This window comes from Podarcis liolepis (genome assembly GCF_965112155.1).
Source record: "Podarcis liolepis genome assembly, chromosome: 17".
NCBI lineage: Eukaryota > Metazoa > Chordata > Lepidosauria > Squamata > Lacertidae > Podarcis > Podarcis liolepis.
In genome coordinates, this window is record NC_139571.1 from 34,232,376 (window position 1) to 34,246,270 (window position 13,895).

The 13,895-nt window shown below is 43.9% G+C and overlaps 1 protein-coding gene across 13 annotated transcripts in view; it reads right to left on the minus strand.

The window, feature by feature from the left end:
• The window catches only part of LOC310696204 (rap1 GTPase-activating protein 1-like), a 49,942-nt gene extending 36,508 nt beyond the window's left edge, over positions 1–13,434 (minus strand). For 7 of the 13 annotated variants that reach the window (XR_014520483.1, XR_014520484.1, XR_014520485.1 and 4 more), the window contains exon 1: positions 2,441–2,670. Coding sequence is in view for 3 of the 13 variants with exons in the window: in XM_083481418.1 (XP_083337544.1) it covers positions 2,441–2,484 (44 nt within the window). In the remaining 10 variants the exon portion in view is untranslated. Of the gene's footprint in view, positions 1–2,440; positions 2,673–13,154 lie in introns of those variants that run through there. The other 6 variants (XR_014520480.1, XR_014520481.1, XR_014520482.1 and 3 more) reach the window with 6 other exon arrangements.
• Positions 13,435–13,895: the final 461 nt, after the last annotated feature.

A 13,895-nucleotide genomic window follows, 5' to 3' on the forward strand; every position in this document is an offset into this window, starting at 1 on the left:
AGGGACTGGGCGACTCTGAGACTCAGTGTGACACGCATTCTGTTTGATCTTAAGTGACCAGACTGCAGCTGAGATATTCTGAGAATCTATCTGCATTAAGAGAAGCACAATGCAGAGGTAGAAATCCGTTTCCCCTTCAACATCTGTTTCTCACTGATGATGGTAATACTGAAAGACGGTAATATAGAGGCAGCACAGCAAGGGGTAATTACTGCTTCCAGTAAACTCACTTAGAGGCTTTCCTGAAAGAACATGAACATTCCTCCCAAACAAATAAGCACAGGAAAAAATGCACACATAATCACAATTCATTTACATGGGTTAATAATTAGGGTCTTATGCAAATGAAGTTGCTCATTGCTTGCTTTGCAATGTGGATTTAAAACATCTGGGAAATCAAGCCAAAACAGCTGGACAACTAGAAGTCACCCAGGTACAAATCCCAGAGGCAAGCTCTAAATCTATTGCAGTTCTTTTTAAAGTTGCTAGCTTGGATTTGAAACATTACTGGAGCCCTGGAGCCAAGGTGGGCTAGGAGGGGAAGCCTTGATGCACGGAATGATCAGAGTAAAGGATGGGAAGAGCCAATAGCAAAATAGAAAATAAAAAAAAAACCTTGTTGTACTACCTCTAAAGTATACTAGCTTCTCAAGTCTTTAAGTATTTGTGAAAACTGCCAGAATGTGGTTTTACTGGTCGGTATATCTAATTGACAGCCTTATATAACAATATATAATAAACATTTTATGACACTTTTTCAGTGTTCAAAGTGCATCACACACATTATTTAAAGTTATCACCTTCTTATATAGCTGCAAGGCTGAGCAATAGCATATAGCCACGCTAATCATGATTCTTCCTATGAAATCCTGGGAATTAGGACACAGCGACAGATATACCGTATTTTTCGCTCTATAACACGCACCCGACCATAACACGCATGTAGTTTTTAGAGGAGGAAAATCCATAGGCATGCCACCCGTAGGCATTCCCTCCATAACACGCACAGACATTTCCCCTTACTTTTTAGGAGGAAAAAAGTGAGTGTTATGGTGCAAAAAATACGGTAATTCCCAGCATCTTACTAAAGGACAGTTCCCAGGACTCTTTGAGGATAAGCCATGTGGTTTAAAAATGCTATTAAAGTGGTTTAAAAATGCTATTAAGTTGGTAGTGTGTGGATAGGACTTGTGGCTCTCAAGATGTTACCCATCAGATAAAAGCCAGCATGGCAAATGGACAGGAATTATGGGAGTTGTACTCCGATAACATCTGGAAGGTCATAGGTTCCCCTTCCTGAGTTTGTGGTTAAAGTGATATTTGAATTGCCTCACAGTTCACAACCTTAGCCATAATACAGTCCTGTGACTCGCAAACTCCAGATACCCTTCTTATAAACCAATATCCAGGTTTGTAACCACAAGAGGCCTGTGGGAATTGAGGGATATTCCAGGCCCTCCCCGGAATATTTCTATTTCATGAAGGTGGAGAAAGAGATGTGATTCTTTTTCTTATGCTAATATATGGGTGAAATGTGTAGGCAAAATTTATCTATACTGCACCTTTAAAGCACATTTGAAGCTCATTTTTCCCCCTCTAAGAAATATGGGCAGTGTAATCTACCTCTCGCAGAGTTACAATTCCCAGCACCTTGAACAAACTACAGTGCTCAGAACTCTTTGAGGAGGAAAATGTGCTTCAAAAGTACCTTGTGTATGCCCTCTTAGTTGCTCAATAGGGAATAAAACTGCTCTCACTTCCCAATATTCTGGCTGCTAAGAGAGTAGAGCAACACTGGGATTACTGTCAAACATGAAGTACTTATATATTTAGACTTTATAACCATTTAATTTTACTACATCCACATCAAATAACTTTGAGCATACTTGTTTCTTGATACTGGATGCTCTACATTAACGCTCCTTTCTCCCAGTTTACCTTTAGGCCCCCTCACTGAAATATTTCTGGCGACAGGCCTGCCCAAGTCCTATGAAATTTCAGTGAAATATTTAGCATTTCACGTTCCACAGAATACCACGGTACCGATAGGACTATTCTCCAGATGCGATTTTCAGCTGTGGGTCTATAGAACTCCCATTTTCTGCTCTGAAAGCAAAAGTCTTGTGAGAAATGCCGGCTCAGCTGTTTCCCTGTCTTTGGAAATAACGGCGTACAACAAGACATCTTTTCGAAAACCAAGAGGAAGGGGAGAAAGAGGGGGGAAAGGAAGACCTGAAGATTTAGGCATTGCGTGCTGGAAGCGGAGAGCAATCCAGCTCACTCCCCTTCCTAAAAGACTCGAGGAACCCCTCATTCTTCTGGAAGTTCCCCCAAATTTCCGTAAATGCAAAATAAATCCAGCACCCTTCTTTTCCTGGAAGATGCAGCAGGAAGGACATGCAACAGGGTCAGCCAGAACCTGTATACCGTAGGTACATACCCTTCACAGACTCCAAAGGTAAAGCTACGCTTCCGAGAAAACATCCTCGTCTCTCTGCCAACTGTGGGTTATTTGGCCTCCTGAGCACAGGCGTCTCCTCTTTCTGTGCCAGCATAAACTCGCCACCCTGTCTCCAGAGGCTACAGGATTCGTCCCCAAACCACTATTCCCCTTGCTTTAAAACAAAAAAAATCCTCCAAATCTAAACTGCTATTTCCTTTGCTCTCCTGAGACACACTTCAAATGACAAAAATAAGAACAGTTCACAGTTAGGGCTGGATCTGCACAGCGCAAGGGCAGGAAACTCCTGGGGAGACACGGCAGGTTGTCAGGAGGGCTAGAGAACAACCAAGGAAGAAGGCGAGAGAGAGTCAGAGGGAAAGCAAGAAATGAAGGAGGCAAATATTTTGAAGAGGAAAATGAGAAGGAAAACCGAAAACCTAGCATCTCCTGGGCAGGGAAATCCAGATCTCCATGAAAAAAACATCATGCTTATAATTGTATGTCGAGGGCTGTTGTTTGAACAGCAATACTATAGTGGTTTGTAGCATGATGTTGCAAAAGGGAGATGACCTGAGAAGTTTTGGCAAGGAGGGAGACAGAGGAAAGAGGAGCAAGGAATGAGCAGGGAACAATTTAGTTGCCTATCTTTATTATGGCAGAAGAAAACGAGCCAGATCAGGAGATCCACATAGAAGACTATGCCCAGTCTCAGTATAACTTCACTATTCAGCAGTTTAATGCAGACATTGAGCGGCACAAAGGACAAGGTTAAAACTGAAGTACTGTATAGGCCAAAGACAAAACAGCAAACTAGTAGTCTTCCTAAAGCCATCTTCCGGGTCTGCTCCTGCCCTCCAGGGAGAAGAAGAAGAATTTTATTATTTATACGCCACCCATCTGACTTGTGCCACCTGCAAATACACCCATTCATGTGACATGGCCCAGAAAGTTACCCTGGTTGATTGTATATCAAATGCTCTTAAGAAGTCCAGAAGAATGATCATTTCCCTGGTGCAAGCAATCTTCTGGAGTAATAATAATAATAATAATAATAATAATAATAATAATAATAATAAAAACTGGGCTGAAAACTTAATTGGGAGGAACCAAAACAACTGTCGTTATTGAAGAAAACTAACATGCAAGTTTTCTAAATGCTGGGGTGGTGGTTATTTCTTTTATATGGAGGAACAAATAGTCTTAGGCAGTGCTTTTTTCTGGGGTTACGCATACCCCTAAACATCTTGTGGATCTTTGTACTTTTGCCCATTTACTGTATTTATTTTCCCCAATCTGAACTATAAAATGGTGGTTTTCTTGCGTCAAAATTAGAGTACCCCGAAACTTTTTTTTTTAAAGAAAAAAAGCACTGGTCTTAGGAGAGTAACCTTCAGTGATTACAGCTGTGTGCACAGCATTTATTTAAAGCACATTTATAACACATCCCCTCCTCACTGCAAATAACCCGGGGAACCTCACAATTTCTCAGGGGCCTGTGAAGCCTCTGAGTGCGCCCGCCTCCCTTGCAAGCCAGCCCTTATCCACCGCCGGCTTTGTCCTGAGGTGCTTATAGATACAGTACATTTCTCTCTCGAAAAGAACATAGAAGGGAAGGAGGAAGTGTGATGCTGCTCCCATTCCACTTTCAGCTGTGTGTTGTTCAAGGATCAGTTCAGTACTTGAATAGCTGGGCAGAAAGTGGAGCAACTGAGAGGGCAGGAGGGGAAACAAAGTGATCAGGGAGACGGAGAGAAGGAAAATAGCAGTTAGGAGGAGCAGAGGGGAGAAAGTGAGGCGCCACAGGAATCAGGAGAGAGAATATGAAATGTCGGGGGGGGGGAGTGTGTAAGCACATGCATACATAAATACACACAAGTCAAATCTAGCAAAACAGATCCCCTTGATATCACATTTTTTTCATAGGGTTTCAACCACCGTTGAAATGCAGATCACACCTGTCTCTGGTACCTGAGCCATCAAATTGCAGATCTGGTGTTTACCAACAATGCCATCGTACACAAATATGGATCCTTACAGATCCTCATAATTTCCCCCTCAGAAACACCATCAAATGACCTGTGTCCAAAGATGTGCTTTGTGATTTATTATTTTTAGAGATTTTTCAGTCAAAATATGTAAAATCATGGAGATCAAGCAGTATTCATGCCTGGCTGGGATTAATGTTTCCGTGGTGCTCACAAGCATCAGATCTGTGATTTTTTCCCCCTCTGCAGTCTGCTGAAACAAGTTTTGATTTGATGGTGGTTTTTGGTGGACCCCATGCAAATTTGTTTTAATTCTGCTGGATCCAACATTTAGCCAGCCCCCATAGAAAAATTGTGTGTGCATGTGCACATGAAACATATTCTATCTTTTGTCTGTTGAGGGGAGGGAGAAGCTACCACAGGAGAAAGTGCCCACAATGGTCTCTCAAACTTTCAAATTCACTAAAGGGCCCCAAAATATTGGCAACCCCTGGTTCACCACCTCAGTTCCCTGGTTTATACGTAATGCTAAGCCCTAGTGCCCTTAGCCCAACTATGACTACGTATTCAGCCTAGCATACTAACCATGGTTTGTTTTCCGCGAAACCACAATAAGCTTATGGTTTGTTGCTGGCTTAAGGACCATTACGTGTTTTAACCATGGTTTATGTTCTAACTTAACAATCTTGTTTAACCATGGTTTGTTTATAGCTAGCCACCCCACCTCAAGTGCTCTTCAGGTTACAAAACCGTGAGGCAAGAGAAGCTGGAAAACAAAGCAAGGTTTGGAGAAACAAGCCATGGCTTCTTTGTTCGTATATGAGAAGACTTGTGGTTTGTTGAACATATCATGTTAAAATAATGGCTAAGTTGTGTGTGAATGGAGCCACTGAGAAATAGAGTTTTCCCCCATAGTGTTTCTATTGAAATTTGTTAGAATTTTATTGATTGGTTGATTGCTACTTTCCCCTGCTCATTTATCAGAAGGAACATCAAAAGTCCTTAGTAACAGCTTGATCTCTTTGAACTCCTCAGCCCAGGTATGAAAATAGTCTGTGAGCTGCTGAAGGGGGAATCAGGGACTGGTATATCAATGAAGCCTTATTAACAAGCCTGACACATATCAATTCACTTCTCTTCAGCCTCTTGTGAATGGTTCTGCAGCCTTTCCCTATTTCCTCTCTCACAATGCATGTTTATTCAGAAATAAGACCCACTATGGTCAAGGAGGCTTACTCCCAGGTTAAGTGAGCATAGGGTTGTTGCAAGAGGAGTTGCTTCTTGAATCTCGATCCTACTGCTTGATGATAAAATCCCTTTGAGGTATTTTTTCCTTGTTTCCCTGCCCCAGCTTTATTGCTATTAGCCACGTCATTGCAAAAAGTAAAATGAGCAAATACCGATAATTAAAACAGAGTCACCACCAATTAAATTTATAGTAGTCATTTAGCAGCAAGAGAACTATGTGAACTTTATTTTCCTCTGCCAACGAGAATGAGTAAGATCTCATTAGAGCAAGAATGGTCCACAAGATACCACAGCAACAGCAGGACATTCTGGATTAAATATTAAACAAAGTAGTAATTTAAGATACTGGACATGGATGAGAAACATCCGGACAGATGGGAATCAATAGAATTTCCGCTGCCTTCTAATAGTCTTGCACAATTTCCACAGGATTTTTAGGAGTCCAAAACCAAGATAACCCTCTTCCAAAATAATAAAAGGGTCTATGGGTAGGCAGCAGCAGCAGCAACATGTTGGTGAATAGAGTCGTATGTGCTGGGTCGTCTAGCCAGTATCCCCTAAACTGTTCCGCTGCCTCAGTGCAGTGGAGGATGCTATCCCATCACAAGGGCAAAAGTAAGACAACTATCAATCCTGATGGTGTTACATGGAATAGAAGGGGATGCCATCTTGTTCTTTGTTTCAGACAGCAAAATCTCTTGGGCCAGCCCTGTTGAAAATGAAGTAATGCATACGCTTACCTCAAGCCGACATGCTATGAGGGAAAACTAATTCTCCAAGTGGTTATTTTCATAATGCTGCCCTGAAAATAATTTTATTTGAAGATTGTGGTGGTGGTGGGAATCTATAAAGTAAATAAATATTCAACCCGCCCGGGGGTGGGGGGCACAGGCATAAAACAGTGGACTGTTTAAGACCCCCAAGTGAGATCCGAACCAGAAATTTATTGGCTCACAGTGCACTACACAGGTTGTCAAGGGCTGTGATGTGCAGATCCATATATCTTGCCATTCCGCACTGTCACTTCAGTTTACATAACCTAAGCCCTTATAAGTAGAATATCCCAGTAATTTCAGTGGAAATTACTCCTACATAATGTTCCTGCAGGAAAGAATGGAAAATTACAGAAATGCAGATGAGAAATCCAGTTTAGTGGAAAGAACAGAATTTGTCCTTTTATAGCATATTAAAATAACAACAAATATGAATGAAGTGGCAATCTAGAAAACAATGAGGGGTAATTTTATCACCATGCCCATCAAATGAGATGCCATGATCTTTTTCTCTAAGTTTTTGTTTAGTAAATAGCCAATGATGATTCTTCAAAGGGCACTAATGGCTGGCTACTACTTGCTGCAGAGACCATGACTCCCAAATTTGGCTGGGACCTAGAGAGAAACAATTTGACTGCTTTGACTTCTTCAGCGAAGAAGTAGAAATTTTACAGTTGTCTGTGAAGAAATCATGGGGGGGGGGGAGGGCGGGTTCAAGGGGCTTGAATTTGCTCCTGGAGACCTGATAATACTTTAAAGATTAGCACTGCTAGGGTTGCCATATTTTGAAGTGCAAAAAAGAGGACACATTTGCCAATGTGTACTATGATGACTCTACCCAAGAAAAAGAGGACGTGTCCTGGAAAAAGAGGACATATGGCAAACATCTTTTCGCGTGAAGGAAACTTACCTGCATTAGCAAATGTACTAGGATTTCCAAAACAAAAGAACCCGCACAATGCCTCCATTAGGTATTTTAGGCTTATGAGAGATTCCTCATGAGACAATAATTGATGGTGGACAAACTGCATAAAACAGGGGTACCCAAACTTTTTCAAAAAGGGCCAGATTTGATGACGTTGTTGAGCTTTTTTTGGAATGAGGTAGCTGAGTTTTTTTTTACAATTTTACCCCAAAGTTGTTGAGCTGGATTTAATCGACCAGTAGGCCGGATTAGGCCCCTGACATGCCTGGCATAAAAGATAACTTATGGGGGCAGCCCATACTATTTTGCCACCTGAGGCGAAACAGGAATTCAGGAATTGCTGCCTCCTGGCTCCGTCCACTGTGCCCCACTTCCACCACCACCAAACCCTGGTTTCTCACTGGACTCAGCTGGAGTCAGGGTGCTCCTCCAAGCGTTGCTGATCCGTTTTCCCCAGGGCAGGAGGGAGCCCATCGGCCACCAGCATGCAGGAACACTCCAGCTCTTGCCAAACTCAGTGGGAGCGCTCCTCCAAGCATTGCTGCTTGCTTGGCTTCCGTAAACTAGGGGGGGAGTGGAATCTGCTGAAGACTGGGAATACAATGCAACTCTCACTTGGGTAATGGCAGGGAGAAGGATCTTCTAAAAAGCAAAAAAAGAACTTCAAGTAGATTGCGCGAATCTTAGAAAATAACTGATGGTTGGGCACAGCCAAGCCACTGAATTCTGAAGGTGTCAGTTCAAAAACTTCTAATATTTGGTAGATCCAACAATCAGATCAGATAGAAAGAAGAGCACGCAGCTGCCCCAGGGATGCACTCCATCAAGTCTTTAAGAAATCTTCTCCACTCCGGGTTCCCCTTAGCTCACAGGACAGCAGAGGAAAATTTCAAGAGGGTAGGAAAAGGGAAAATAAGAGTCCCGTGGAAACCCTCAAAAGCACTACAAAGCTGGCTCAAGTGCCGTTGTTTTGTGTCAGGACCCTTTTTGTGTTAATTTTATTGTTAAACAAATAGAATGCTCTGTAATCTCCCTCTCCCCTTTTTTTCCTGGAAACAACAATGGTTATTATAATTGTATTATGCTCTCTAATTATAGACCTATTAGCTTGACTGACATAACAGCAAAATTCTAAGCCAAACATCAGTTGTTGAAATTGTCAAAAGACTCAGACCGATACAGGGTTGTATCGAGGGATGTGAGGAGGCAGTAATTTCCAGGCCGTCCTGTTTTCATCTCAATCAGCGCTGTTCCCGTTCTGCTACATTTCAGCTTCCAGTAAAGCCTACATTATTCTTCTTGCTTGATTAATTAGGTACATAATTAACTTCAGTGTATTGCAATGGAAGGGAAGCGTCAAACACAATGCAGAAAATAACACAGTGATTTCTGTAACGTTTGTGGACTCAAAACCAACAATAGCAAGTACCTCTTGTATTTGCTTGAATAATTTCCATTCCTGATGAATATGCAAATGGTGGCAATTTCCACTCCCATTTCTAACATAATTGTTTGACATCTCTTGTTTTAGCCAACCTGGTAATTCCATTAGTGCAAGGACTTCCACCTTCACAATGGCAATTCCTATCCGTGAGCTCCTCTCTCCCTGCGTCCCAGAGGGTGAGGGAACCACTGGAACAGATTGGATGGGGCGAAAGAAGCAGAGGAAAGGAAGTCCGATTGTGCAAGCAAAAGCCCTTGCACAAGTTGGATTACCTTGTTGGATACAACCCTAATGTCTTCTAGCTTCAGATTAGTGTATTCTACTTCGAACAATTATGTTGGACTTATTATACCTTGAATAAATAAATGCACTTCATATTAAGAAGGCAGCCTTACACAGTATGCTGCTTTTGAGGATTTTTAAAGGCTGCTTTTGATACAATGGTTCAGGAAAAGTTGAGGGAAGCCTTTTCTGAACCAGTCTAGATAGCCAACTGTTAAAAAAAAGGTTCTATATTCAGACAGCAGCCTCTGGGCTATTAGCAAATAATATGCCAATCACTTGGGAAGTAAAACAAGAATGCAGTCTCGCTCGATTTCTTTTAACCTTTTCTATAAATGAAACTACAGGTGCACTTGGCGATAACAAGCTCTCTCCTTCCTCCAACACAGCAGTTCTCAACCTGTGGGTCCCCAGATGTTGTTGGACTACAGCTCCCATCATCCCTGAGCTCTGGGGTGATGGGAGTTGTAGTCCAACAACATCTGGGGACCCACAGGTTGAGAAAGGCTGCTCCAACGGATGGTTAGAGAAACCAATGCAGTCCCTTCTCTCTCATCTATGCAAGAGTAGGCTATAACAACGGTTAACCATCTGAGGTGGATATTGCTGTAAAAAAAATGATCTTAACGTAAACTATGGCAAAACTAAGGTGAATATTTATATTGCTCCTAGGCATCTTGAGCACTATTTGGTGGAAAGGCAAAATATAATAAGTAAATAATGTTTCACACCCTCCAACATTTCTCCAATGAAAATAGCGACATCCTAAGGAAAAGTGGGACATTCCGGGATCAAATCAGTAAGAGGGCCTTCTTGATAGTGGTGCCTGCCCTTCCATCAGATGTCAAGCAAATAAACAACTATCTGACTTTTAGAAGGCATCTGAAGGCCTGGAAGTTTTTAATGTTTGGTTTTTTATCACTTTATTATTAATAATAATATTATGTTGGGAGTCACCCAGAGTGGCTGGGGAAACCCAGCCAGATGGGCAGGGTATAAATAATAAAGTATTATTATTATAATAAACTGGAATGGCTTCTCTAAATCAGGGACGTCACTTGAAAACAGGACACTTGGAGGGTCTGATGCTTTGGGGCTCAAAGTTAAGCACACTGACTCATAAAATTAAGCAAGCCATAACTCATCAATATTTGGAAATCCTGTTCCCTAGTTGGATAACTAGAAAACACAACTGGATCTAGCTCAGATGAAAATGGATAAATCCATATATGTGGTTCATAATTTTTAGAGTATCCACAGAGGCAAGCAAGTATTCCTGCACACCTTCCATGGGGCAGTAGTCTGGGGGCATTTGTAGACCCTCAGATCTGAAACATTTCCAAAACAAAACCCCAAGATCCATCTTGAGAGTGTTGTGGCGAACTGAAACTGGAAATAAGAACATAGCAAGAGTCCTCTTGGATCAATTAAAGGCCCATAACTAGTCCTGCATTCTGCTCTCACAGTGGTGCACCAACTCATCTTCAGCCGAGATGAAAATATATCAGTGTCTTGTCAACTATAATGTATGTCAAATTGCAGCTTGTCCTTGGGAGCCTTCCAAGATCAGTTGCAACCCAACTCCCCTAATTGTCCTATTGAGCCCAGAAAACCACTTTACAGTGCAATTCTATATAACTGCTTTGTTTGTTTGTTTATCGTTATGTCTGTTTATATGCTGCCCTTCAGGATATAAATCCATTCAAGGTGGCTTACAATTACATACGGTATTTTTAAAACACAGTAAACAGTTTTAGCATATTTAGGATCCTTCCCACAGGTTGACTGATGGTAGGTGGCCCAGGAGAAGTAAGTGGAGCTGGAGCAGACCCTGAGGTGGTCTTCAGCAGCCACCCTCTCTTCTGGAATTCCCCCCCCCCCCCAGCGCAGTTGAGGATAGATTGCCTTGAACAAGGAGGAAAAAGCAGACCCAGAGTATGTATCTACTTAGAAGCAAGTCCAGTTTAATTAAATGGGATTTACTCCCAAGCAACCCTATTTCCTTCTTTAAAATTACTTGCCTGAATCCAAGCTGCCAGCTGCTAAACTGGAATTTAACAGCAGAGAGAATTTTTTGTTCAGTAGTCATTCTTAAAGAAGCACCCTGGTTATGAATTAATACAATTTTAGCACAGCCTTGAACATTATTTAACTGGGACGGGTCTACGTTTTGTTGTCGTTCCAAACTGAGATCTGCTTTTGCATTGCTAAGGTTCCAACAGCTGCCCTCTGCTGTACTTGATGGACATTATCGCAACGTTCCTTTCAATTTGAGACACCGTTCTGTGCCGTAAAGAGGAAGATATTCTCCTCCACATGTTTTGCTGTGTTATCTCTGAAACTGAATAGGGTTTCCTACCTCTGCTGAAAGGTGGTGCTTTTTTGACAAACAAACAAACAAGAAAAAAGTAGTGTGTTTTTTAAAAAACTTGTCAGCTGCAAAATGTCACGTATTTCTCCAGGATTAGTTTTTGGATGACTTGTTCTCGTATCTTTTTCCCAGCTGCAATTTTTAATTTGTTTCTGAATCGAACAGCAGAAAGCAAATAAACTTTAAAAAGACAACTGAGCATGCTTTTTCCTCCTACTTCCCAGTCTAGAAGTCTAGACAAATTTCATGGACTGATCCTCTGCACCATCCATCAATGAAATGAGTCACATTAAAGACCTGCAAGTCTGATGAGAGACATAAGAGACTGGGGGGGGGAGGGTAGGAATCCCCTCTGTGCCCATGTATATTATCTGCCAACTGAAATAGCAATACCATGCAGCTGATGAAGAGGGCTCTCATCCAGAAAAGCTTGTGCCACCATAAATCTGTTGGGTCTTTAAGATGCCACGGCATTCTTTTGTTGTCCTTGCTGCAACAGACTAGCATGGCTACCCCTCTGTGGAATACAGCCTCTCTCACATGCAAACACAATGGCACACAGCAGCAGCTAAACGCCAGCCAGCGCCACGGAAGTGCAGATTCTGTTGTTTCTTTTTAACGTTTGGAAATAGAAGCAGATCCGAATTGCACATACTAAACAGATGATATCCACTATCAGATGCACAGATATACAAAGAGCCTCTTGCGAATCGCCGCCAGTATTAAGGGAGCCACAAAGATGCAACCTCTACCTCAGCGTAGCCAGCTCTCCGGCACAGGCAGAAGTGAAACAGGTCTTGCCAAGTGCCAGGTATGCCTGCAGCCTACGTGTGCTCAGTGGTGCCTATTTGCAGGAAGAAATATGCCAGGGGCTCCATTTTTTCATGGAAGTCATGACCTCTGACCTTCAGGCCCCCCACCCAACCAGCCCTATATATTTGGGGGCTACTCAGTAATGAGAGAAAGGCACTCTACACATGCTCAGAAAGGCACTTAAAAATAAAAAAAATTCTCCCATATCCAGCATTGATGAGCCATACCGCTGAAGACGGGTGCTGGTGCTCAAACCGGCTGAGTCCTAGCCTAACTACTCCGGTTATGTGGACATCTACCTCCCACCTTCCCTCAGCCGACACGTCCAGTACCAGAAATTTGCCTGCACTACTCTCCCTCACTTTATGCCTGTTAAGAGGGTTGTGGCAGACGGCAATACAACTGGTGCAGCTTTCAAACAGCACAGGCTCCCAACAGTAGGAAGCCGCTGCCCCTGCTGCACTTCTGCCTGTAATGCTCTAAAAGGAGGAATGAGTCGGGGAAGAGAAGGTGCCTACCCTACTGGGCTGTGAGCCTCCTTACCAGGATCCACCAGTCCTCTTACCACCCATCCTTCTGCCTTTGCTGGGGGGGGGGGGGATGTTTCCCAGGGCAGCTCAGAGGTCAGCCGAGTTTGGCAGCCCCCTACAGTTTCCCAGCACCCAAACAGCTGCTCGCGCAACCGGGGTGCCGGCCAACTAGCATTCAAGGGTACACTGCCCTGGGAGATGGAGGCTCCATTAAGCTCCGGGAGCTCTCCAGGAACGTGCCCGACTTAGTCTCCAAAGGCGCCGCCTCCACCGGGGGCCACTGCCCGCATCTCCCTCCCTAATTAGCCCGGCGGGAGAGAGGCGCGCCGAGCCCCCCTACCTGCGCGCAGCGCTGGCATCTCCGGCCTGGCGGGGGGCGAGGGTGGCAGCTCCGGCGGCGGCGCAGGGAGCCCGGCGTCCGGCTGCTCCTCCGCGTTTGCTGGCTCCCCGCTCGGCAGCCCAGCCTATCAATTATTCAAGTAGGTTGCAGTGTCCTCTTCTCCTCCCCTTCCGCTGCTGCTGCTGCTGCTCCACCTGCCTGGGGAGGAGGGCGGTGGGGAGAGAGGCTGGCACCGACCCGCTGCGAGGCGCGCAGCAGCCTGAAGTCAGGACGCACAACATACACAGGCACCGTCGCCAGGAAGGGGGTGTGTGGAAGGGGGCTGGGTTTGCGACCCACAGAGGCAACTCGAATTAGAAACGCCCCCTCCAAATGATGGAGAAGATCATGGCTATCATTTAATCAGGCCAGTTGTATAAGACTGGTTTTCTTCTCCCCCCAGGGCGCGCTCCAAGAAGAGGCAGTGTGCGCATTTTCCGGATCTAGTAGTCGTCCCGTTAATATGCGTTTCGCTGCTTTCCTCCAAAGAGTGCGCTGCTTCCCCTCCTCTCCCTTGCTCTCCTCACGACAACCCTGTGAGGTAGGTCCCTGGCCAGCCCAAAGTCACCCAAAGGCATAGCTGTCAACTTACAGATTTGAAAATAAGGGACCAGCGGCCTCGAAAATAAGGGATCAGCAGCCAAAATAAGGGATTTCCCCACCCAAGAGGGAGGGAGAGAGACTCTTTCCCACGCCACCCGC